This window comes from Miniopterus schreibersii (genome assembly GCF_964146895.1).
Source record: "Miniopterus schreibersii genome assembly, chromosome: 2".
Lineage (NCBI taxonomy): Eukaryota > Metazoa > Chordata > Mammalia > Chiroptera > Miniopteridae > Miniopterus > Miniopterus schreibersii.
This window is the reverse complement of record NC_138102.1, coordinates 118,751,832-118,779,711: the sequence shown is the minus strand read 5'-3', so window position 1 is coordinate 118,779,711 and position 27,880 is coordinate 118,751,832. Positions and strand designations below refer to the sequence as shown.

Below are 27,880 nucleotides of genomic sequence, written 5' to 3'. Positions count from 1 at the left end.
CAATGCAGCTGGTCCTGAGGTCAGCCATGGGGTCACTGGTCTGGTTTTGTTGCTTTTCTGGGCCTGGAGCTGAAATATAACTGAGACCTCGATGTTATCTCTAGGGAGAATTCAATTGTCTTATGTATTCTAATAATAATAATAGGTTTAATTGATATTTATTATTTACTCTGCCGTATACTGTTTTCTTGCATGTTTTCTCTTTTAATCTTTACATCAGCCTTGTGGGATGGGTTCTGTTTCTCCCAAGTTATGAAATTGAAGCTTGAGGAGTTAATTTGCCAAGGGCACAGCTCTTGGTGGAATTTCAAACTTCTGACTCCAGATTCCAAGTTATTTGCCACTGTGAGAAAAGTCTACTCTGAATTATTTAGGATTGAATTCCAAAGGCCATTATTAGCAAAACCAATATTTTTTATGACACTAATACATTTCTTATTTTTTGTTTTGTTTTGTTTTGTTTTCCCCTTCAAGGATGCAAGAGTTGTTTTGTTCACTGCTGCATACCTAGTGCCTAGGACTATGTCAGAGTAGGTGGATAGTAAGTATCTGGCAAGTAAATAAATAAATGAATGAACCACAGCATTTACTTAGGCTAGAGATAAAAATTCTAACATCTTTTGGGAAAACCTTACAATCAATTTTATATCTATACAACAAAAATGGAACCTGGGCTTGATTATTCACCTTTAATATATCTTTTGCCCTGCAAACTTTTTTATACAAAATATTCCATTTTACAGATGGCCAGCTGCCTATAGTGTGTTAACGTAAGCAATCATTCAAATCTGTGAAGAATTTTTGTGAGTTTATTTGAGCCCAACTGTTGACAATTGCCAGGAAGCCAAAACCTCAACAGATTGAGGTGTTGCTCAGGAGAATGGCAGTTTTACACCTTGTTTTATACATTACAATCAAAGGGGGAGACGTAAGTGGGTTACATGAAATCCATTGGTGATAGGTTAGGGAGGTGGGAGAAAGCAAAGTGGGGAAACCTCTAGGATTGGATAAAAAGTAAAATGATAGACACGTACTTCTACATTGGTGGGTAAAGGACAGTTAACAGTCAACAGTTAACAAGATATCGGTAACAATGAGAAGATTCCTGGTCTCTGTCCTGGTGCATTGAGGGCCTGGAGAGAGAAGAAATTACTTTGTTTTGCAGAGGCATCTGTTAATCAGGTATGTTACCTCAGATGAAAGACAACTGACAGGGTTTAGGTAAGGTGAAAATTAACCTTTGTGAAGGAAAAATGCTGCCTTTGGGTGTGACTACCCACCATAGACTGCTTTTAGTTTAAAAAGTTTTAATTTCAGACCATTTTTGTGGTTATTTTAGGTCTTTGAGTTTGCAAGGCTGTCATGCAGGCCTGCCCTGAGCTTTTCAAGTTTAGCATGTGGCCCCCTTTTGTCCACAGTGTTAAAGAGAATGCACTTTTTATCATTTATGCTTGTAAGGAATATTAATTTTTGTTTATGTAGAGATTATTTGAAGATGAGCATTTTCTCCATTCCTACATGCAGTCTGTTGTTTGTGTCAGAGAAGAGCAGTAGAATCCTGTGACCATATTTGTACTTTATTTAAAAATTGTTAGCTACTATGTACAGTATAATTTAGCAGTTAAATTTTTAGACTTTTGAGTCTGATAGGTTTCAAACTGCAGTTCTACCACTTACCAGCTGTGTGATGTTGGAGAAGTTCATTCATTCAGCAATTACTGAGCGTCTCCTGTGTGCCAGCACTTTCTAGGAGATGGGGACTAGCAGTAAAGAAAACAAACAAAAATCCTCACCTTCATCTTGCTTGCATTCTAGAGGGAAGAGTTATTCCAAAAAAAAAAGAAGTTATAATAAAATAAAATAAATTTTAAAAATACCACAAAGAAAAATTAAGTAGAAAAGGAAGGAGTACATAAGGAGAAGTGTAGGAGGAAAGTAGTATGTTTGCAATTTTAAATAGGTTGTTGCAGCAAGACCTCATGGAGATGACTCTGGAAAAAATCTAAATAAGGGAAAAAATGAGTCATGAAGCTATCTGAAGGGAAAGCATTCCAGATAATGAGAACAGGGAGCGCAAAGGCCCTGAGGTGAGAGCTTGCGTGGTGTGTTTAAGGAGCAGCAAGGAGACTGGAACAGATTTCCATCAGGGACTCAAGGAATATGGTTTTCTGCTGGTTTTGTGTGAGGAGTTACAAATAAACACAATTCCCAGAGCTGCAACAAGTTAATGCACAGAATATGGAAGTACACTAACAGATGTTTGGCACAATCATTTGGTGTTTTATGAGACCAAGTTGTTTCTGAAAATCCTCAGTGTAGCCATTTCAGTAGATTTCCCTTGCCAGGTGATCTTCTGGCCCAGTCAGAGTCCTGAAAGTTTCTTCTCCTCTGTTCAGCTAAAAAGCCCTAGCTGAAAAATATCTTGATTTTTCTCCAAAATAAAAAAGAAAGATGTTGAAAATAACTATATATTTCAAGGGCATAAATTATGGGTGGTGTTATGGATTCAGTTGTGTCCCTCCAAAATTCCTGTTGAAGCTCTAATCACCAATGTGACTGTATTTGGAGATGGGGCCTTTAGAAGGTAATTAGTTTAATGAGGTCACTTGGGTGGAGCCCTAATCCAATAGGAGGACGAGACACCAGGAGGGCTCACACCAGGAAACTATGTGAGGATATAGCGAGAAGGCAGCCATCTGTAAGCAAAGGAGACAGGCTTCATCAGAAACCTACTCTGGCAGCACCTTGATCTTGGACCTTCAGGTTCCAGAGCTGTGAGAAAGAAAATGTATTTGTTGTTTAGGCCACCTAGTCTGTGGTATGTTGTTATGACAGCCTGAGCAGATGAATACAATGGGCTTTGCAGACAGACTATGTGGGTTCAAGTCCTGGCCCCCCCCCCACTAGCTTTGTTAACTTGGACTTTAATTATTTGTGCCTCAGTTCCTCATCTGTAAAATGGGGACAATTATATTACCTACTTGGTGGAGTACTATGAAGGTAAAATGAATTAATACATAGAAAGGGTTAAGAATATGCCTAATAAATAGCAGCACTTAATCCATTCATGTATTTGGCTGATGTTTATTGACACCATCTACTACCAGCCCTTGTTCTGGGCCCTGCAATTACCTTATTGAACACAACAAAGCCTCTGCTCACATGGAACTGATGTTTAGTGAGGGTTGATACATAGTGTTAACGAAAGAAAACATTCAGACCTGTGAAGAATTTTTTTATGAGTTTATTTGAGCCAAACTGTCGACGCTATGCAGGGAAAAAGAATCTCAACGGATTGAGATAACACTCCAGAGAATGACAGGTTTGCACTTTGTTTTATATGTTATAATCAAAAGAGGAGACGTAAGTGGGTTACATGAAATTCATTGGTGATAGATTAGGGAGGCAGAAGAAAGCAAAGCAGGGAAACCTCTGGGATTGGATGAAAAGTAAAGTGATGGACACACTTTTACTTAGGTGGGTGCAGGATAGTTAATAGTCAACTATTAACTCAGTAACAATGAGGGAATTTGTGGTCTCTGAAGAGCTGTGCCTGTGCTTTGAGGGGCCTAGGGGCGAGAGCAGGGAAAGGAAAATTACTTTCACATTCCAATGATATGTTGTTGTAGATGGAAAAAGACAACAGTCTTAGTTAAGGTGAAAATTAACCTTTGTTAGGGAAAAATGCTGCCTTAGGACTACCCACCATAGACTGCTTTTAGTTAAAAAGTTTTAATTTCAGAGCATCCTTGTGGTTACTATAGGTCTCTGAGTGAAAGGCCACCATGCAGGCCTGTCCTGAGTTTTTCAGGTATAGCATGTGGCCCCTTTTCGTGCACAATAGTAAACTCTCTATGTAATATCAGGTAGCAGTAAATACAGTGAGAAAAGTAAATACAGACAGGCAAGGAGAAATGAGAGATGACTGTGCTGTGGAGAGAAATGCTATTTTAGATACAGTGATCATGATCAGGAAGCCCTATCTATCAAGACAGAATTTGAACAGAGACTTGAAGACAGTGAGAGAGCCAGTCCTGCAGCCAGTCTCACTTGAAGAAAGTGAGAGAGCCAGTCTGAGGGAGGAGTGTTCAGGCCGAGTGATGAGCAGGCTCCCAAGCTGGAGCCTGCAGGCTGTGTTGGAAGCACAGCCAAGCTGTTTAGGTTAGACTGGTAAGAGAGGAGGTTTGAGAGGTGGCCTGGGGCAACTTCATGTAAGACTTGTAGGCTTTACTGAGGGCTTGGCTTGTACTTTGAGTAAAATGGAAAGCTCTTTAAGGATTTCGTTTGGTGGTGTGATACGTGATTTATGTTTCAAAGGGATGACTCTGACTTCTGTGTGTAGAAGAGGCTATTGGGAGCTAAGGCAGGAAGCAGGAAGACAAGATAGAGGCTATTAAAATAGTCCAGGGAGGCTTCGCGTCATGGCAGCTTGAAGAGGTCAGGCAATTTCTCTAGCAGATAACAGTGATAAACACTGGCCAGGTTCCTTTTGGTGAGCATCTGTATAATTAATTTGCTGTATTTTAACTGAACAATACAGAAAGTATATGCCCATGATAGGCTATTATTTTGTGGAGCTGTCTTTATTGCATTTAATAGATTAAATTTCTTTTTTGGCCATCCTAAGCAGTTTTTGTTGGTTGTGGGGATGGTGGTGACTTGTGGTGCGCTGAAATTGTGCTCACCTGTAATTTGGAACACATGGAGCCAGAAAGCATGTTGGAAATAGAAAGTGAGGAGAGAGAATTAATGTCATCTGTTTTGCTCTGTTGTATTTAACTTTCGCTCACTCACTTTCCTTATGTATTTTATCCTGAACTCTGTTTTCCCTTTTGTAGTTTTTCTGGGTCTTTTTAGGAAACTTCAAGTGTGGGGAAAAAATCACACCACATCAAGATATCGGCAAGTTATTAGCCCTATTCCTGGGTTGCTACTGTAATTGTAAGTAAGGGTGAGCAAAAATGCAAACAAATCTTCAGAAGCCCAGGATAATTGGTCATCATACTTTGTTTATTTGATATATAGAAAGTGCTTCACATTTCTGTAGATGAGACCATTTAGAATTTGAATTTATATTCTAATCTTTAATGGTAACCTCCCCACACACATTTCTGTTCTCCACCCCACACCACCCCTGTTCTTTCAATTATTAAAAAGTTCAGTAAAATAAAATTCATGGAGAGTACTCTCATTCTACTTAAATTACACTTTTGTTTAGCTAATCAGAACAAATTTGAATGCTTTCTACTTGTTTAGATATCCATTTATGTTGTTTGTTTGTTTAAATTATGTCAAATCATTTAATCTTTTACTGGAAGGTTGCAGTTATAGTAATCTGTCTTCACGGTTTATCATAATTTAGATTCCTTCCCTGATTTACAAAGAAAAAAACAACAACTTGCCTACGTGGCTTCGTGACTGCTGGGGTTTATGTGTATTTTTTTCATCTCATCACCTCCGTGAGCTCCTCCATAAACGGCGTTAACATCCTTCCCATTACTCAGGCTCATAATCTCCCAACTCTTCCTCCTTGATTTCTCTTGGATCTGCAGCTTCCTATTTCCACAACAAATAGTTAGGCTCCCTCCTTTTTTATTCTTGCAACAGAAATTTAGCAATAACTATGAGCTCTTTTTCTTGCCTTCAGACTCTATTTTTCAATTGCTTTTTTATTCAAACTGATCTCCAGGTATCTTTCAAAATCATAGTTCTGTTCTTGTCATTCTTCTGCACAAAAGCTATCATAGGTCTCCATTTTATACAAAATGAAGTTCTTCACCTTCTTGCCTTGTCTACTGTCGCCTTTCTACCTGGAATCTCCACTATTAAAGCAAATAGGTAACATAGAAAGAATATGGGTCTTGTGGTTATCATGTATAGTTTTGAATCCTTGCTCTGGTGCTTTAGTGCCATGTAATCTTGTGTAAATTAGTTAAGCTTTTGAGCCTCAGTGTTTGGGTTTGTTTTGTTTGTTTGTTTGTTTTTCATTTAAAAAACTGGGAATAGATTCTGGTCTGAATAGGTTGTATAAAAGTAAATGTGATAGATGTTAAGTCCTACCCATGTAAGTGAGTCAGCATAATAAACATTTGTTGTCTTCTCTGTATTCTGCTCCCCTCAGGTAGAGGCAGAAGCCCAGAGTCAGAAGACCTGCTTCTTTCCGTCTCTAACTCTGATTAGCTGTGTATCTTGCACAGGACATTCAGCTGTAGGCCCCAGTTCTCTCATTTAAGAAGTAACTGCATAGGGTGTTCAACAATACCTGAGGTGGAAAAAGCCAACCCCGGTGTCACATGACTTATAAACATGTCTTGCATGACCAATAAGCATTTACTTTTTAAAATATTTTTAGCAAACATTTCAAAATTCACACACACACACACATCTGTGTGTGGAATTGCAGCTTCTCTGAAAGAAATCAGAGAATCTGGCCATTTTGTTGTATATCTCTGTGTGGTAAGTAGCTCCTTTATATTGGGGTGTATCCTCTTTCCCAATCCTCGCTTCTTAAACAGAATTAATCTTCCTGGCTCCCCAAAGTACTAGAGATTATGGCTCTTGGTTTGTGGGCTTCAGTCAGTTTTCCTTGTGCCCCTTAAAAATGAGTTCAGGAGTTTGCCTCACACTCTGAAAGGAGACTGAGAACTGAAAATAGTTCTGGAACATTTAGTGCTCAGATCCTATGGAAATATAATGATTTAAAGTTTTTAATCTCCATACCTTAGTAGTCCCTGCTATTAAAGCCGTAATCGTGTTGAGGGCCTGGAACAACCTAAGTCTTGGGATGAAAAAGCTTATGACAGTCATTGTTGGGTCAGTCAAGTTAATAAATGATTGAACTTCCTACATGATCTAATTCCAAATCAGCTTTAATCATGAAGGTGGCTGCAGTAATGTGATATCAGTTTTCAATTTGTAAGATAGGTCTTCAACCAAAGTTGAAGGGAGGGAGTATGAGGGAGTGGTATAGCATTATCAATGCTTTTTTTTGCCATTCTCTCTCTACCCGTATACCTTATACTTCAGCTGCTTTGTTTCCTGATAGGCCGTGTATTTTTCCCCTCTGTAATTTTGTGCATGCTGTCCTCTTTGCCTGGAACTCTCCCACCCCATCTATTCAGTAAACATTCCTTTATTTTTTTATTTATTTATAATATATCTTTATTGATTTCAGAGAGAGGGAGGGAGAGAGAGAGATAGAAACATCAATGATGAGAGAGTCATTATTGATCGGCTGCGGCTGCCTCCTTCCTGCACGGCCCCAACTGGGGATCGAGCCCCCAACCCCGGGAATCGAACCACAATCTCCTGGATCCTAGGTCGATGCTCAACTGCTGAGCCACATCCAGCCGGGCTCCTTTATTTCTTTTCTTCTTTCAAAGCCCAGGTCAAATTATACTAAATTAATAACCAAACTAATCATCTACATATTCCTTTACTCCTACCTTTATTAGAGCACTTAGCACGTTGTATTACAATGATTTGTTGCCTTTGACTCTCCTACTCTGAGTTCTGGTATCTAGTATATAATAAGTACCACATAGTAGGCTCTCATTAGTTTGTTGAATCTAATATGGCTGAGTAGAGAGTATATGGTAAGTAGAACAGTGTAAGCAAAAGAGTGAAGATATTTAGAGACGGCAAGGAACACAGAGCAAAGTATTCATAAACTTATAAATAGCTACAAGGTTAGAAAAAATATCGTAGCCAATTTCTGGAGACTGATCTGTCAAATTATTTGGAATCATCCTTCCTTGGGGACATGGGTTAAGATCCCTTTGTGGTAGTCTAGAGACAAACGGTGTTCCTGGGGCAAGATGGAAATGGAAAGGAATTGATGGTGATTGCCAGAGGGAAAGGGGAATGGGGGGAGGTAGGAGAAGGTAAAGGGGGGATAGATGGTGACGGAAGGAGACTTGACTTGGGGTGTGAACACACAATACAATATACAGATGATGTATTATAGAATTGTACACCTGAGACCTATATAATTTTAATAACCAATGTCACCCCAATAGATTTCATTAAAAATTAATTAATAAAATGAAGTAACAGTTTTAAAAGATGTTGTAAAAAGAAAATTGGTACAGTAGTTCTTTATGACTGATATTTATATAGAGTTCAAAGAAGAGGAGTTAAAGGTAATTCCAAGATTTTGACTGTGGGAATGTCTTGAAGAAGAATAATGAATAATACTATTAGCAAAATTAGGAAAATCAGCAGAGGAGCCATTTGGGGAAATAATGCATTCTGTTTTAGATACATTGAATTTGAGGTAACCCCAGTAGAGCATCTTTGCTCACAAATAGACACAAAACTTCACATACATGTTTAGGTGACTCATAGGCTTTTGCTTTTACACCCCGGGAGGTGACATTGGAAGCATTGTTACTATCACAGAGCTCTTTGAATTTACCTTGATTTATACCCGCTCCTGTGCTCATTCTTCATTTTCTTCTTGTAACGTTTTGTTTCTTCATATGGTGTATTTACCTATTTCCAAACGCTTGTTCAATTGATCTTACTCAAGTGCTGAAGTGGTTCCTCTGTTTCCGAGGGGAATTGGCACCAATTGTCATTTACCAAAGCTTAATTCTTCCCCCTTATTTGATTGTTTAAATTGAAATGGTGAACTTAAAGTTAATAGGCTGACATTTTATGTTTATTCTCTGTACAACAACCGCCTTGAATAATAGCCCCTAAAGAATAAAATTTATTTGATGTTTATGAATTGTGCACATTACAAAAATTAAGCAAGTAAACAACAAAGTCTGCAGGAAGTATGCAGTAGGAACTAGATAGAGGAAAATGTGTATTTAATGCAAATTCCTTTTGCATGTTTCTTTCACTTGGCAACTGATTATAACTGAATTTAGTTATGGGACAGTAAAATAGATGGGCATGTATTTCATATTAATGGTGAAATGTAAGTAATGGAGTTTAGAATAAGAATAATAGAAGAAATTAAAGTCAAGTTAATGAAATGCACAAAAAAGTACAATTTTAAGGGAGAGTTGTGACTTACTTTTACTCTCTGAAAATCCCTTTTTAGTAATTTAATTATACTTACAATTGCAGTTTACCTGGGACAAAAAGTCTTTTATGTGTCTTTCCTCAGTAATAAAAATCTGAGAAACCTCTATTATTATTGAAAGCCTGGAAGTGTAGGCCCATGTCAATATATAGAAGAGAAATACTGGTCTCAGTAAGAGATCAATGGCAGTGTTGGTTCCTAAGATAGTGGCATTGTTGAGGCACGGTGGGGAGTAGAGTCTCCTGGGGTATTCAGGAATGACCAGCTGTTGTCGTAGGAAAGGGAGTGTCTGTGATAGGAACTAACAAAGAACAAGAGATTGCTTTCAGAGCACTTAATGTGCTGAAATACATTCATTTTTTAAAGTATCCTTTATAATGATAACATCAATTTTTTGAAGTTTTACGATCTGGAATTAATTTTGTTTTTTTTAGCTAACTTATCACATCGATTTATTAAATTTAAATGCACTTTTTGGAAACTACTTACTCTTAAATACTTCTAATTTTAAATTGAGTTTGAAGTTGTTGAGTTTCTAGCAGTCTACTACTTGGTTTTGGTTATTTTCTAAAATAGAGACTTTTGACCATAGGAAATTAAAACACTGTAGCAATGCACACTTGAAACTCCTCATCAGGTCTTTATGGCATAGTGAAGATTATAACCTATCTGCCAAATGTCACAAAAATTCAGTAAGAAATATCATTAGCACTAAAATTCTCTCCTGTGCTTTAAGGCTGATTCTAAGATAGTGCCCAGTGCTTTCATCCTGCCTGGAATGTAGTACTCAGTGTTGACTAAATGGACTTCTCTGTTGTAGCTTAAGTTGCTGTTGTACTTTCATTCTAATGATGGAGGTCTTTTAAACCTCCTTTCTCCTGGCAGGCCCAACATTTGGAAACAGTATCTGTGTTGATTTTTGTTTCAAGGTTTTCTCTAGTAGCCTATATGATGTTCTGGGCCTAAATATTAGAGTATTTTCTACTTATAATCCAACAAAATCCTAAGTGTTAGGATACTCAATTACTTAGTTTGGACTGTGAGGACCCACCAAGACAGAGGCAGGCCCCTAGGCCCCGAGGCCCCGAGGCAGGACAAAAGGCATACATGAGTGACTCAGTAAACTGCAGAGGGTGGAGGCAGTTCCAGGAATTAAATCAGTGGGTTTGACGAATACCAGGTGCACTCCAGCTTCAGGCACCTGTGGTTGAGAAACATCCTGAGCCCACCCTTCCTGAAGAATTTATAACCCATGTAACTTTGTAACTGACAATGATTGCTTGCTCACTGTAGCCCTATATAAGCTTGTGGGAAATTTAGATCGGGGTTCGAGTCGGAATTCCACTGCGTTGGATACGACCGAACCCCAGCTAGCTGGAATAAAAGTCCCTTTGGCTGTTACATTATCAGCTCTGGAGTGATTGTCTTTCCACCGCATAGGGGATCTGATTCTCGGACATAACAGGACATCATGATTTGGGGATTGCCCACTGTGTGTTAGGATTGTGTGTGTATGTGTGTGTGTCATTAAACGTGTGTATATGTATATGAATATATACATATGTGCATATATGTGTGTATGTATGTGTATATTCTTTAAAGCAACATTATAAAATAGGAATTTCCACCCATTTTATAGATAAATCAAGTCTTAGAGCAAATTAATAAATTGCTCATGACCACACAGGGATGGACAGTCTGAGAACCAGAATTCAAACCTAGTGCTTACTCATTCATTTGGTCATTCATTGAGTACTTAACCTAGTACCAGGCATTATTCTAGGCTCTGGAAATATGTCAGTAAATAAAAGTCTGTGTTCTCTTGGATTTTACTTGCTATGTCAGATGGTGTAAGTGATATAAAAGTTAAGGGATCCAAGAGGAATGAGAGTTAAGTGGAGTTCAGTTTTAAAAATAGGATTGTCAGGGAAGTTTTCACTGAAATGGAGGCATTTCAGCAAAGACCTGGAGGAAGTGAGAGAGTGAACCATAAAAATTTCTGATAGAAGATGGTCGCAGACAGAGTTACAAAAAGTTCAAAGGCCTGAGTGAACACATCTCATGTGGCATCTCAGTAGAATTCTAACTGGGAATTGCTTCTCCCTCTGGAACCCACAATGAAGCTACTTGTCCACATGGTTTGTAAATGATAAGACACAATGCCCCATAGATGAATCACAAATTGTAACAAATTAGCTTTATTCAGGTTCAGTTACCTTGCACCTAGTGGGTGCCTCTGAATTGTTTCTTTAAAAATTGATTTTTAGAGAGAGAGGAAGGAGGACAGACAGACAGACACAGAGACATCAAATTGTTGTCCCACTTGTTTATGCATTCATTGGTTGATTCTTGTTAGTGCCCTGACCGGGGATCAAACTTTGGCATATTGGGGAGGACACTGTCACCAACTGAGATATCCAGCCAGGGATGAATTGTTTCTTTTTAATCAAGTTTATTTTATTTTATTTTATTTTTCTTAATTTATCTTTATTGTTGAGAGTATTACAGGTATACCATTTTCCCCTGCAACTGACCCCCTCCACTTCGCTCCCATCCCCTCCCCAGGCCTTCACCCTGTTATTGATTGTGTCCATGGGTTATTCATATATGCATATAACTTCTTTGGTTAATATCTTCCCACCCTCCACCCCCCTTCCCTCTTTCCTCTGAAATATGATTGTCTGTTGCATGTGTCAATGTCTCTCTCTGGATCTGTTTAGTTCGTTGGATTATTTTGTTCATTAGCTTCTTCTTAAAGAAGACCCTTCAACTTTTCCTGTAGTGCTGGTCTGGTGGTGATGAACTCCTTTAGCTTTTTCTTATCTGTGAAGCTCTTTATTTGACCTTCAATTCTGAATGATAGCTTTGCTGGGTAGAGCAGTCTTGGTTGTAGTTCCATGTTTTTCATCACTTTGAATATTTCTTGCGACTCCCTTCTGGCCTGCAAAGTTTCTGTTGAGAAATCAGCTGACAGTCGTATGGGTGCTCCCTTGTAGGTAACTAATTGCTTTTCTCTTGCTGCTTTTAAGATTCTCTCTTTGTCTTTAACCTTTGGCATTTTCATTATGATGTGTCTTGCTGTGGGCCTCTTTCGGTTCCTCTTGTTTGAGACCTTCTGTGCTTCCTAGACTTGAAAGTCGATTTCTTTCCCCAGGTCGGGGAAGTTTTCTGTAATTTTTTCAAATAGGTTTTCAATTCCTTGGTCTCTTTCTGCCTCTTCTGGCACCCACCCCAATAATACGAATGTTGGGCCTCTTGAAGTTGTCCCAGAGGCTCCTTATACTATTTTCATATTTCTGGATTCTTTTTTCTTTTTGCTCTTCTGGTTGGGTGTTTTTTTGTTTCCTCATGTTCCAAATTGCTGATTTGATTCTCAGCATCCTCTACTCTACTGTTGATTCCATGTAAATTATTCTTCATTTCAGTTCCTGTAGCCTTCATTTCAAATTGGTACTTTATTATGTTATCGATTTTCTCAGTTATTTCCCTAACCAACTGCTTAAACATCCTTATAACCAAAATTCTGAACTCTCTGTTAGCTTGCTTGGATCTATTTCATTTAGTTCCTCTTCTAGAGATTTCTTCTGTTCTTTCCTTTGTGACATGTTTCTTTGCCTCCGCATTTTGGCTGCTTCCAGGTGTTTGTTTCTATGTATTAGATAGAGCTGCTATGTCTCCTAGAATATGTAGAGTGGCTTTGTGTAGTAGGTGTCCTGTAGGGTCCAGTAGCTCAGCCTCCCCAGTCACCTGAGCTGGGCCTTCTAGGTGCTCCCCTGTGTGGGCTGTGTGCACTGACCTGTTGTACTTGAGCCTTGGTTGCTGTTGGCATCCCTGGGAGGAATTGACCCCCAGGCCAGTCGGCTGAGGACCAGCTGCAGCTACAGCCAAAGAGCTGCTGTGCTGGAGACACCCTTATGGAGCAGGATTTACTTCAGTGGAGCTTTGGTGGTCACCAAGTGCGCCCCTTGAGTGTGTCACTCGTGGCTGTGGTAGGGTTGTAACCCAGCGTGGTCGAGTCTGACCACCAGGTGCACTGTCTCTGGGGCCTCCCGGGAGGTGCAAAGTCAGCCTGTGCCAGTGCCTTGCCCAGGGCCACCCAGCATGAGCTACACAGCAAACCGTAGTTGGCTGCTACTTGTGCTGGGCTTGGAGGTGTCCAGGAGAGGCCCAGCTATGAGCCAATGCAGGCTGCCGCTAGTGCCAGGCCTGGGGCCACTTATCAAGAGGTATGGGGCCTGCTGTTGCTTGTTTGAGAGATTTTAGGAAAGTCCTAAGCATGAGGCTTGAGAGGCCACTTGCACAGAAAAGCCCCTGGAACTGGCCTGGATGAGGTGCAGGTGGGGAGGGGCGGGGCCTCCGGGAATCACGGGGCGGGGCCAAAGGTGAGAGTCAGGTGCTGGCGATTCAAACATGGCGCCTGCCTGCCGGCTGTGTGCGGGGAGGACTGGCCAAAGGAGCCATGGCCTCTGCCAGCCCTTCTGCCTGGGAGGAAGCCGCCCCTCCACCTCTCGCCTGAATTTCAGGCAGGTTAGTTCCCCCCCGAGTGTCCCGGGTCCTTTCAGGCTGCTGCCCGGCGCTGGGCCCAGAGGGAGCGTCCGGGTGAGTCCGTGCCGGGCTCTTTAGGAGGAGCTGCTGGGGCTCCCGCCGCCTCCGCGACCCTCAGGGACAGTCCTTGCTGGTTTCACAGCCCGGAGTTGTGGGGACGTCTCTTCCCAGCCTAGAGCCCTGGGCTGGGGGCCTGCTCTGGGGCTGGGACCTCTCACTCCTCCGGGAAACCTCCACCGCCGAGATTCCCTCCCGGGTTTCAACCGCGGCACCAGGTGTGGGCCCGCAGCCGTGTCTCTCTAATTTAGCCCTGATCCGCCTGCGTCTCCACCCCTCCTCCCGGTCTTGGTGCTTCTTCGGGTGCCTGGTTGTGGGGCTTCTGTGCAGCCAGATCTCAGGAGGCTCTGAGTGACGGTGATTCTGTATTTTAGTTGGAATTTTGATGTGGTTGCGGGAGGCGGCGGGTGCAGCTGTTACCTACGCCGCCATCTTGTTTCTCCCAAGTTTATTTTTCATTTACCAAATCAACTTATAAATTGCTGGGGTTTTAAAAATATTTTTTAAAAATTGTCCTTCAAATTAAACTATAGAAAGGGTCTGTTAGAGTTAAAATACTGTGGCTAGATTTTTCCTATTTTTATATTTAATTTTATTTTTATAAGTAACAGTTAAATGAAAAATGCTTTTGAAATGGTTACATGTGCTTTATACATTCAATCTTATGTTAATGTTGGCACTATAAGGACATGCATGTCAATAATTATATCTTATTCTTTCTAAGAGCGTGGTTTACATGTTGAAATAACATATTTTTTCATTTTGTATGCAGCCATAAATTACATTAAAGTAGCATTGACAAAAAGTTTCTTAGCACATAATTGGATGATATAAACTGATTTATTTAAAAATGCAGCAGTATATATTCTGTTTTCTTTCTTATATGCATGATTGGATTATAGATATATTAAAGCATTCATAAAATTTAACACATCCCATCTATAATTTTCATAGGTTAGCAAGTCAGACTCTAACTCTGCATTGAAGTCTCCTAAGCAAGTATAAAGGATTGAAGCCTAAAGTCAACAGAAGCCAAATCCTTAAACTGTTATTAAATATGCATTGAATATAAGGAAACTTCCATTTTAGAAAACATGTCTAATTCTACTCAGCCAACACTTATTGAGCATTGTGCTATAGGAGTTTTATTGATAAGGGAAAAAAATCACCTATGCAGCTATTGCAGTGGCACTAGTGAGAGTTAATAGAGTTTGAACCACGGCAGTGATAGTGTGAGGGATCCTCACCTAAAAGACATTTTTACATTAGGATTGGTGGGTGGCTGGATATGTGCATTGAAGGCACAAGAAGCATTTCTGGTAATGTAAAGACTTTTAACCTCAGCACTGGGTGAGGGATGACAGTATTAAACTAGATAGGAAACTGGCAAAAGGAAAGGTTTGGCGGGCATGAGAAAGTTCAGTTCAGTTTTGAACTTTTTGAATTGCAGATATCTGTAGGACATTTATGTAGAAATGAATACAGAACATTTTTATGTCCTTGTGAAGATTGTTATTAAGAGGGCGCTATTGATTTCTTGAAATTATGGGCTGTGTTATAATAGCAATAGTGACCTTTGCCCTAATCCCTGTAACACAGTTAAACCCCAGAATTAATACATAATTGCATTTTATATTGTATCACATTCTAAATATTCTAAATCACTTTTATTCACCATGCACTTATAAACGTTAGGGCTGAGATGGGGCTTTATGCTGCTTTGATAGGCTCCTCGGTGCTTGAGAAGTCCTCCTCGCTGCCTCAGTGATCACTGCCGCACAGTCTCCCAGTGTAGGTGGTTATGCTACATAGTAAGTGTATTGAGGAACTGTTTTCATTCATTCATTCATTCGTTTCCTACTAACTAAGTGCCTGCTATAAGCAAAGTATTGTTGCTTTTCAACTGGGTATGAAGCAGTACTGTTGTTTTACTTCTAGAAATAGATGCCACAATAAAACCTTTCCATAAAAACTTTTATTTCCTTTTCAGAGACTTATCAGTTGTTTTAAATGTAGTAATTACTTTTTTAATTTCTTGAAACCTTAAGGTCACTTCTGGTAGAGAGGGAGGTGTTGAGGGGAGTGAAAAAAGTGAAAGATAAAGAGATTATGAACCAGCTTAAGATATTACATGTATTGATCTCTGCCAGAGGCAATTCTTGCTAGACCTGATTCTGATAGTCAGATCTGTCTAGCACTTTTCTTAACTGCTCTCTTGCCTGATTTCATTTGTTGTCCGAGAACTTACTGGTGAGGCATGCTAATCGAATGTGGGAATTAAGAGCAAGGCCAAACACTGCCTTGATTCACACCTTGCCACTTAGTGTTTGTGTGGACCTGGGTAAATTGCAGCCTCCCTAAGTCTCAATTTATTCCTCTATAAATGGGGATAAGAACACTATGTAACTAGCTTATAAAACTATTGCATTTAATGTAAGCTGTTAGCACAGTGCCTTGCACATAGTATATGAGCAATAAATGTTAGCAATAATAGTGATGAGTTTTTGTGAATCCTAACAGTACTCTGACTTCCTTAAAGTGCTAGATAACATTCAAGTAAAATAACACATTAGTTTTTAAATTTCTTATTTGTCAAATATAAGTATTATATATATTCATTGATTCTATTTTGTTTTTAGTTTTGAAACATTATTATTCATTTCTTTACCTTGACATTTTTGTAATCTAACGAGCATATGTAACTTTTCTGTGCATTGATCTCTGCTGTTAAAAATATATATATTTAGAGATTTCCTGATCTCATATTGTAGAAAATAACTTCTCCCCTGGCTGTTTGCTCCCCTCGCTTCCTCATGCCCAGTTAACCTATCTTATAAGAAACCTCTCTGGAAGAGTGATACAGGGTGTACAAAAACTGAGAGTAAATAAAGGCAAAGCATGTAATAAAGCAGAGCAGGTACATCCAGCAGAGGGAGATGTTGGCAAAATAATCAAGCCACATGAAATGCAGGTGCAATGCGCACCAAATTAAAAAACAAAGCTTTCCCTGTGTAAAAACATCTAACTAATTAAGAATTAACTAAATATAAATTCAGTAGTGCTGTGGATTTTGTTTTGCTAGTTGCCTAACCCAAACTCATTATACAATTACTTAGGGAAGCACAATGAGGACTATGTACACTGTTACCATTCCATGTAGCTTTGCTCACATACTGTTTCAGAGATGGAAGAAAAGACAAGATCCTTTACACACCTCTCTCTCTCTCCCCCTCTCTCTCTAATAGAAATTACAGGCTGGATTACTTGAAAACAAAGGAAGTACAGAAGCTCTATATACTTCCATAATTCAAAAAAAGATTTTTTCACAGAGTTCTAGATTTCCTGAGTGACATAGACAAATGGGCTGAACAATAACTATCCTTTTTATAAAAGTAAACATAATTGAAAAGATAACATCTTTGTAATTTAGATCTCCAAAATTCTGAAATTACTGGGAGGCCTATAATTAAAAGCAAATTAACAACATTTAATTAAGCTTGAATTGGAATCTTTTCAAGTATTTTGTGTAGGATAGTTAAGTTGACTTGAACCTTTCCTTTTCCAACAGAAACATCACATTTCTTTCTGTTGGCAACATTGTCCAATAACTGACTACTATAATAGTCCCTCTGCACTTTGAGATTTAATACTCTTATTCTACCACACTCTAAGAAATTGCTGCCCTGGAACTTGGGGATGTTGAGACTGCCCTTAAACCTGAGCGTCTCACTTAATAGTTGACTGAGTTTTCCCCTCTGTATCATGCCTAAATATTGTGATGTGGATTTTATTACTTTTGGCTGCATTAGTAAATTCAGTTTGTAAAATGTCCAAAGAACTTTCTATCATATACAAAATATATCTTAAATATACCACTATAGTAATTTTTCAGTTTAAATTTCCATTTAGTTGATTCAGAAATGGGAGTTATATATCTCTGCCAATTTTATTCTTGTTAATTAAATTAGTAAAATGTTACCACCAGCAACTTAGTAATTGTTAGCTTTTAAAAGGTACTGTCTTAAACATGCAGTTTTTATTTAGAACTCTGCAAACCTTCATCAACTTTCTTGCTTTTAATTTTTACTAAGGAGCATCATTATTCTTTGTGTTTAAGTGGATTTTTATAATTTTCTAAGTAACTATGGAGGATCAGCTATCAGAATAGACTTCGTACCATGTAGTACGTGGTTTCTGGTAGGACCAAAGTCATTCCCTGAATTGCACATGCTTTTGTAAAGTGAAGATTTTAAATACCTTATCCACTGGATGTGTGGCTCTTTTGAATTATTAAAAATAATTTTCAGTGAATGGGCGTCATTGGACTACCCCATTCAGAGAGCTGCTTTGAACCACTATAGACAAATTGGGATGCCTGTTTTTAACCGTCGTCAATAAATTAACATGTATTAAAAATGGCCATCGGAAAATGAGATTGAGTAAATAAAAAGTATATCTATCAGTGTGCTTATGTGTAGTCATTAGAATAGGCAAGATTATGCTGCAGTAAATAAGCCCTGACCAAAAACAATGAAGTTTACATTTCATATATGCTGCATGTCCATTGTAGTTTGACAGCAGTGATGTCTGAGGCAGGTTCCAGCTTGACACATGCTTCAGCTATTGCAGTTCTGGGGAAAGGACATGCAGTGAATCTTCTGATACTCTTAAAACTTCTGTCTGAAAATGACATAGTTCCCTTTGGCGAGGTGTGGCCGCACCTGAGTTTTACAGACTGCATGGTCCTCACGCAGAATGGGGCACGGATGTTGCAGACAAGATAGCAGTTCACCAGACTCTTCCAATGAGTGAGCATTTGGAAACTGTCGATAACCTTATAGAATGTCTGGATAACCTGACCAGGGGAAGAAAATGAAATCTTTTCACCTTATTATCTCATTAGTTTTAGAACTCATATTGGGTTCAGTTCACTGAACACATACACCCACATTCACACACAATTCTACGTGGTTCAGATGATTTAGGAACTGTTTTATAGAAGCATTTATACCACTGGGGATATTGGCATTGTTCCACATGCATTGTGGACAGGGGATATCAGTGTTGCGGGACCTGACCTGCTCTAAATTTCACATTTGTAGGGCAGCCAGGACCATTCATAAATTTCATGACCACATTACAGTTTAGCACAATTTTAAACTTTTTTTTTTCTTTTTTCTTTTTGTCTTATGGAACAAAAGAAGGCCAAATTTTAATTTGGAGTTTAAATATATTAATTGTGTACTGTGTTAGGAGAAAACTGAGTGCTACAAGTAGCTAACAGTATATAACAAATATGATCAAACCCTTAAGAGTTATGGAGAAAATTCACACTAAAATGAAAATATTTAATTTGTTGTAAAGATCCAGTGTTTTTCATTTATTTTTTTAAAATCTCACACAATTAGCTATTATTTAATTATTGCTAACATTTCCTGATTTTTTTTTTTTTTTAGGTATTACTGATTTTTCCAAAATATTTTGTGAAACTTCCCAGAAACTGGTTAGTGTGGAAGCCTTTGCTCATGCTGCAAAATATTATTCTATACAAAACTTGGGAATATGTACTTCTTTTGAACAGTTGCTTGTAGCTCTTCAAGGAAATCAAAACCAGAAAACTGGTAGGTGTGTATGTGTGCTTGAGTATGTATGTTTTTAGGCCCTTAGAAGCAGTATATTGTTCCTATATGTATATTTTTCAAACATGTTTTTAATTTAGTGTTAGACCTTATATCATGAGCCACATAGATTGGCTTATACCAAATGGGTTTTCTCATGTACCATATTAAACAGAACAACTTCATTATGGATCTCCACATTTTATTATCAGTCTCTTTTTCTTTTTTTTAGGAGAGAAGTGACCCCTCTTTTAAAAACAAAACACCTTTATTGATTTCAGAGAGAGGAAGGAAGAGGGAGAGAGAGAGAGAAAAACATCAGTGATTAGAGTCATTGATCAGCTGTCTCCTGCACTCTGCCTACTGTGTGGGGATCGAGCCTGCAACCCAAGCATGTGCCCTGACCCCCCGGAATCAAACCATGATCCCCTGGATCCTAGGTTGATGCTCAACTGCTGAGCCACGCCCTGCCAGGCTCAGTCTCTTTCTTTATAGTTAATTGTTTTATGTATCAGGGAACATTTTAATAATGTTCTGTGGGTCTTATTTATTTAATTAATTCAAATTTGATTCATTGGCACTAAACTAATAGAGATCTATTATACAGGCACCACAATAGAATCTCTATATTATTTTCATATTTACTTACAGAAAACATGAATATCAACTGCTGGTTCTTACTAACTTTTGTTTTTTTCAGAGTAGTATTTTAATTTTGTTTTATTTTTGCTCAGGTGAAAATGTGAAGCCAGATGAGTTTATGAATTTGAAAAAATCTCATGAAGTTCAGGCAATGTCAGAGCTGATCTGCAGTATTGCTGATTACTGTGGAATAAACCAGGTAAGAGTATTTCCCTATATTTTCAGGTGTTAAGATTATTGCCATTTTTGAATATCATTCAAATTCCCTTTTCTACTATCACTATCTAGCCTTTAAAATGTCAATAAATAATAGCTGACGTGAGATATGCCTGAGCCTTTAAAAATGTGCTCTCATTTCCCAAATATACTCTAATTATGACAAATCTATACTAAAAATAAGATATCACTATTAATGTTTTGTTATAAATTTCACTCTTTTCAGAGTGGATAGAAGTTAAAAATAATTCCCTTTGACATGTTGTAACTCCAACTTGAGGCAGCATTACGATGATGACATTTTGCAAAATCATTTGGCACTAGATGTTCTCAGGAACTGGCCAAGCTGTGATAGTGGGGCACCTACCTCATTATAGTAACACAAAGAAACTATGTTTTAGAACTTGGATTCTTTTATGCTGTCAGAATTACAGTGCATTCCTGTTGTGAAAAATCTCTTTTGTGTAACGTAGTGATGTCTGAAAACAGATGTTAAAATAAAATCAAAGATTGCCTGGGCCTATAAAAATAGTAAGTTTTTTTTTCCTGGCTTATAAAAATAGTAAGTTATTTTTCTTATCCCTATGAGAACATCTATGGGGGTAATGGAAGATTTTCCCTTCTTCAGTTTTTATTAGGTGTTAGAATCTTTTCCATGGATTCTTCCAGGCTTGTAGAGTCTGAGGATGATTAGAAAATTATCACAGTGTGCACTACGTGTGCAGAGCCCCTTGTGACAACACAGATCTCTAGGGTAGAGGTTAGGGGCAACAGCTATAACAGTAGTTTTCAACCTTTTCTTCAGTGTATTATACCTAAGCTGTACCTTTCCAGATTAGTAATAGGTTCACCATGGCAGTGATGCTCAGCTGGACCAGAAGGTGAAAGCATACAGTAAAACTTAACAAACGATTGCCATACAGATCACATGGATGAATATTAGAAACATAAAATTGAATAGGAAAAAATAAGCAATTTACAGAAAACTACGTATTTTATGGTACCACTTTTTTAAAAGCTCTAAAGCAAAATAATGGTATATTCTTAGTGCAAAAAAATTATAAGGAAAAATCTATTAAAGAAGCGATGGAATCATCATAATTTGAGAACAGTTATTTCCTCTGGTAGGGGAAGCAGGGAGATGGGCTATGGGAAACATAATTAATGCAGTGGGAATACTAATGTTCTAATTTTCAGGATGGCTGGTAGGGTCATAGGTATAACAGGTGCTGTTGGACACCTGACCCAAATACTCTTGGGCATTATCATTTCATGGTGTGCCAGCCTGCTTTCTACCTGGAAATACCTGCATTTCTTCCCCTGTGCATTTTCTCTGACTGTTAAAACAAGGCACTTCCTGCGTACAAGTTCTGGAAATTAATTCCTGTGTGTGACAAGCCTTAAACCAATGATGCAAGTTGATATACAAATACATCAACTCCCTGACATTTCAGGTAGATGGTTCTGAGGTTTGTCTTCTATGCTAGCTCTCAGTTTCCTAGTGAAATTAAACCCAAGTTGCCCTAAAGTGTTATCTTGATTAATAATGCACCCTTTATTGGACTGCCTTCCTTTCTCTTTTTCTCTTCTCTACTTCCCTACCCTTCTTTCACCTCCCAAATAAATCACTTACACTTAAATCTCTGTTGTAGAATCTGCTGTGTTGTAACACAAAAGCTAAGATGATGGATATTTATTGTGCTTCATAACTTTATATTTCAACTATATTTTATTTATATGAAATATTACATAATAATAAATAACTGTAAATTAATAAAGCAGATTTATTTTCTTTCTAAAGATCAAAGGGGAAAAAATTGAAATAGCTTAATGTATCATGTTAGACCTCTTTAAGGGAACTTTTCCAAAGCAAAGGAGATTGTTCCTAGTGAATGAAATCACCTAAAATAAAGACTCTTTACAAGGTCTTTCTCTTATATCACTTAATAGCAATATTTGATTCTCAGAATAGTTCAGTTTAAAATATATATGTACTAATTTTACTTTTAAAATGCAGATTAAATAAATGCAGATTTCATGATAATAGATGGAAATCCAGAATATGAAATACTTGCCTGTACTAGAGGCCCTAGAGAGCTATCATTAACTGTGATGGGGAAGATTGGGGGAGGGGACCAGGTTTTACAGAGAATATCAAGAACTTAATTTGGAACATGTTAAATTTGAGATGCTTATTAGACATTCAAGTGGAAATGTTAGGTAGACTGTTGGATATATGAGTATGAAGTTCATGGGAGAATTCCATATTGGGATTATAAATTTATTTAGAATTTGAAAGTCATTAATCTAGAATGGTAATTAGATCTCCAGGTCAGTCAACAAAATATAACTCTTTTATTTGAAGTATAGTATCATACTATTAAGAAATGTAACCACCATGTGTAATGATGTTTCTGTGAGAAAATGTCCTAAACAGAATTAGGAGACTAGGAAGATAGGTCACACCAGTCACTGGACTGGAGACTCCTCTGTCTTCTAACCTATAACATCTTTTCCAAGATGGAAAAGACTAATGTGAGTAAAGGGTAGGAGATCAGGATAATGGAAATTTTGCAATTCAGACCAGACAGTCTGCAGAGTTTTCCATTCTGTTGCTAACACTGCATATGTTACTAAAAGTCAGCTTGGAAAGGGATAAAAGTCACTTTGGGTCAATAAGATGTAAACGTAAGTTGGCTGACAAATTTTCTGGGAAAAGTGGCTCATTATTGAAAAGGTTTTTATATATTATATTGTGAAGACATTCTGAGAGTTTCTATAGCTATCTTGCAACCAGAGGAATTACAAATAAGATGGCCCAAAAGTTTATTTTGCTCTTTAGAGTCCACATCTAACTGAAATAATATGGTATTTGTCTTTTTCTGACTTATTTATCTTAATATAAATAAGTTAGAAAAATGGACCCTGTAGGTCCATTCATGCTGTCACAAATAGTAATATTCCATTCTTTTTTATGGCCAAGTAATATTCCATTGAATATATGTACCACAGCTTTTTTATCCTCTTGTCTATTGATAGGCACTTGTGTTGTTTCCATATCTTGGCTATTGTAAATAATGCGTCAATGAACATGGGGATGCATATATTCTAAGGTTGTATGTTGTTGGACCTCTGAATGCTTCAACCATTCTACTGACAGATTTCCGAAGTGAATTTCCTTCATTGTTCAAAACTTGATGTTCTGTTACTTGCAGCCACAATTTTCCTGATTTATAAATGGAATTGTCATAAACATATCTGGAAACAAACTCATTTACCTCTTGGTAAGAGAAAACATCTAAATTGATGGGAACAAATATGCTGGTGTTTACATCAACCCAGTGGTTGCTAGCATTAAGTTTGTCATTGATATCAGTGAGTGTCTGTTATAAAAGCAAAGGAAGGTTTTGTTTTCTCTGGAGATTTATATATGAGATAATTGATTAATAGAGTTTCTCCTGAAAAGCCCTTATATTCATGAGTATGGTATGGTAACTTTAATTAGATTGTACTTCCTTAAAATTAAGATATATTATGCTTCTGTGTTTCCTACAATACCTGTCCCAGAGATTAACATAAAAAGGGGTATAAGGAGTTATTTGTAAGCTAGTTACCTATTTAGGGGACATTATTAATTGGAGTCTTATCTGTGAACTACTCAAATTACAAGGCCCTGAAATTTATGAGGATTTAATGATATGCATTACTTCAAATGTAGGATTGTTTCCTTAAGTGGCTCATACTTATTACATAGTTGATTTTAGGAATTAAAGATAGATAGAATAATATTAGATATTTCTTATGATAGTATTTCTATAATTGTCCATTTATTTTTTATGAAGAGGCATGGCAATACAGTAATAATTTTGGTAATTTTTTATTTTTCTTATCATTTTTAGTTTTATTGATGTATTCTCCAACTCTAGGTGCTCAGTTTGATAAATTTGGTAATTGTATACAGTTGTGCAACCACCACCAAAATAAAAAAATATTTCCGTCACAATAAAAAGTTTCCTCGTGCCTTCTCGCAAGTTATTTTCTCCTCCGTTCTCAGGGACCTACTGATTTGCTTATAGTTTTGACTGTTCCAGAACATCATATAAATGATGTTTTGTGTTTTACTTCTTTCCTTTATGACATAGCTTTTGAGTACCATCAATGTTGTGTGTGTTTACTTTTTGTTCCTCCTTCTTGCTGGGTATAGTATGCCATAGTATGGTTATACCACAGTTTGTTTTTCCATTTACCAGTTCATGGCCATTTGAGTTGTTACCATTATTTGGCCGCTATTATTGTTCACTTACAAGACTTTGTGTGGACCTGTTTTTATTTCTCTTGGATAAATAGCCCAGAGTGGGATTTGCAGATTATATAGTGTATGTTTTAACTTTGTGGTAAACTGCCCATGTTTTCCAGAGTGCCTGTACCATTTTACATTTGTGTACATCTCATTATGATTTTAGTTTGCATTTCCCTGATGACTAGTGATGTGGTCATCTTTTAATATTTGCCATTTATATGACATTTTGTGAAGTACATGTTCAAGTAATTTGTCCATTTGTAATTGGTTGCTTGTCTTACTGAGTTATAAGACTTCTTTACATATTTTGCACATGAACCACATGTCAGATAAATGACTTGCAAGTATAGTATTCAGTGATTCTTTTCCTTTTTAACTACGTATTTGGAATAGCAAAAGTTTTAATTTTTAATGAAGCCTATCTTTTCAATTATTTCTTTAGTAATTCATGCCTTTTTTGTCCTACATAAGAAATCTTTCCCTCTCCCAACGTCACAAAGATTTTCTTATGTTTTCTTTCAGAAGTTAATAGTTTTTACTATTATGTTTAGATCTGTGATCCACTTTTAATTAATTGTGTATTTGGCATGTGACAAGCAAAGTTCGTTTTTCCGTAAAGACATCCGGTTATACCAGCATCATTTGTTGAAAAGACTTCCTTCTTCATTGAATTACCTTATCAGTTTTTTCAAAAGTCAGTTGTCTATGTAAGTGTGGGTCTGCTTCTGAACTCCATTTTTTCCATTGATTTATATGTCTGTTTTTATACTGGCACGACACTATTTTGATTACTGTAGTTTTATATTGACTCCCACATCATGTAAATCCTCCAACCTTACTATTTTTCAAGAGTGTTGTGGTTATTCTAAGAACTTTGCCTTTCCATATAAATGATAATATCTGCCTGTCCATTTCTTTTTTGAAAATCTGGAATATTGACTAGGATTGCATTGAATCCGTATATCAGTTTGGGAGAATTGCCATCTTAAAATTGAGTCTGATGCTTTGTGAATATGGTATGTTTTTATTTAGATCTTTTAAATTTTTTGTATGCAGCGTTTTATAGTTTTCAGTATATAGGGATCTTACACAGCCTTTGTTACATTTATTCCTAGATATTCTATTCTTACGCTATTTTAATTCAGTCGGTTTTAAATTTTACTTTCTAATTGTTCTTTTCTACTGTATTGTAAATGTTCTAATGGTTCATCATTAATTTCTAATATCCTGTATTCTGACACATTGCTAAATTCACTTGTTGTGTTAGCGTTTTTGGTATATGCCTCAGGATTTTCTGAGACACAGTCATGTTGCCTATGAGGAAAGTGGGTTTTATTTCCAACATTTATGACTTTTACATCTTTTCCTTGACTTATTACATTGTCTAGAACATCTTTTAAAGTTAAAATGATGAGTGTGATTGGTTTTAATAGAAGTCAAAAATTAAAAAACAAGTTGTATAAACTATAAACTATTTGTTTACTTGCTTTTTAAAAATATATCAAGAATGCTTTTTATCACTGACTGAAATCCTGTTTTTCTTTAGATAATCGACCTGGGTTCTGGAAAAGGCTATCTGAGCTCCTATTTGTCCTTGAAGTATGGCTTAAAAGTTTATGGAATTGATTCCTCAAATACCAATACTCACGGAGCTCAGGAGAGAAACAGGAAGTTGAAGAAACATTGGAAAGCCTATCATACTCGGTCAAAATTAGATGTCAGTGAACGAGCATTAAAAATGACAAAAGAAAAGAAAATGCAAGATCAAATTAAAAATAAAGCAGATATTGAAGGAGTATGTAACAACAGTCCTGCAAATCAAGAAGTGATGTCTACATCAGATTTTTTGCCAGATTTTTCAAGCTCTGTAATTTCTAACATCAGAAAACAGATGGAAAACCTACATGTTCATTCACATCAAGAAGAAAATTTGTGTTTTGAAAATGTCTTTTCTCTTATAGACCTTTTGCCTGTTAATGCCATAGAACCTACTTCTTCATCCCAAATACCCAAGAGAAAAATGTCTGAAGCAAATAAAGAGAGAAGAAAAACATCAAAGTCAAACGAATCAAATATATACTCACCTTTAACATCTTTTATCACTGCTGATTCAGAACTACATGATATTATTAAAGATCTGGAGGTGATTTCATGTTTGAATTCCTTAATTTGATTTATAAAACTGCATTAAGACACAGAATTAAATTTTAATAATAGCTTACTTAACCTACATATCTTATTTGGTTACATCAATCTAAAGGACTAAGAAAATTATGTGTAGGCTTTTATGATCTGCACAACTATCAAAATCTGATAAGAGAACAAAAGCTGACAATTACAGTTTGCCAAAGTAGAGTCCCCTCCACTCATTTCAAGCCTCCAAAATCAAACAGAAGTATTAGCACAAAAGCTAGTAAGCTAAGTTCTCATTATGCATTTTAGGGCTTGTTAAAATTTGATTCCAAGAAAACATATGTTTTAATTTATATTTCAAGTGAAGAAATATCCAGGGCAATATTATATTTAATGTTACTCCTGGTAACCAAATATAGAATGTTTTTAGCAAGTGTAGCTTCTGAGTATTCTTAAAAGAATTTCAGCTTTTTCTAAACTATGTCAAATTATGTAATTGAGAGAGAATGTATCTTACAGGCAACATTATATATTAAAACAATATTGTAGAGGAGCTTCTAGAAATTATTTGGCCTAACTCGTCTTAAAAAAACAAGGTAGCCTTTAAAGTTGTAATATTCTATTCATTACATTTTTCAGAAATCGTTTTCTTTAGTTAAATGTATTGGGGTGACATTGGTTAATAAGATTATGTAGGTTTCAAGTGTATAATTCTATGATACGTCACCTGTATATTGCATTATGTGCCCACCACCCAAAGTCAGATCTTTCGTTAGCATATATTTGTCCCCCTTTATACTTTAATACCCTCCCACCCCCTTCCCTCTGGTCACCGCCATACTGTTGTCTTTGTCTATGAGTTTTTGTTTGTTTTTCTTGTTCATTTGTTGCTTTCTGTTTTATATCCCACATATGAGTAATCATATGGTTCTTTTTCTGTCTGACTTATTTAACTTAGCCTGATATTCTCAAGATCCATCCATGTTGTCACAAATGGCAGTATTTCATCTTTTCTTATGGCTGACTGGTATTCCATAGTATATATGTAGCACATCTTCTTTATCTAATCATCTATCAAAGAACACTTCATTTGTTTCCATGTCTTGGCCACCGTGAATAATGCTGTAGTGTACATAGGGATGCATATATCTTCACGAATAAATGTTTTCAAGTTCTTTAGGTAGATATCTAGAAGAGGGGCTACTGGATCATATGGTAACTCTATTTACTTTTTGTGGGAGATGCCATGCTGTTTTTCTTAGTGGCTGTACCAGTTTACATTCCCATTAGCAGTGAATGAGGGCTCCTTTTTGTCCATCACTTCTCCAACACTTA

At 37.1% G+C, this 27,880-nt stretch overlaps 1 protein-coding gene across 2 annotated transcripts in view; it reads left to right on the top strand.

Annotated features, from left to right (window-relative positions):
• Nucleotides 1–27,880, top strand: part of METTL25 (methyltransferase like 25) — a 92,251-nt gene that overhangs the window by 2,192 nt on the left and 62,179 nt on the right. For both annotated transcript variants that reach the window (XM_081128394.1, XM_081128395.1), the window contains exons 2-4: nt 19,093–19,257; nt 19,989–20,095; nt 25,959–26,555. In XM_081128394.1, coding sequence (XP_080984520.1) covers nt 19,093–19,257; nt 19,989–20,095; nt 25,959–26,555 — 869 coding nt within the window. The remainder of the gene's footprint in view (nt 1–19,092; nt 19,258–19,988; nt 20,096–25,958; nt 26,556–27,880) is intronic.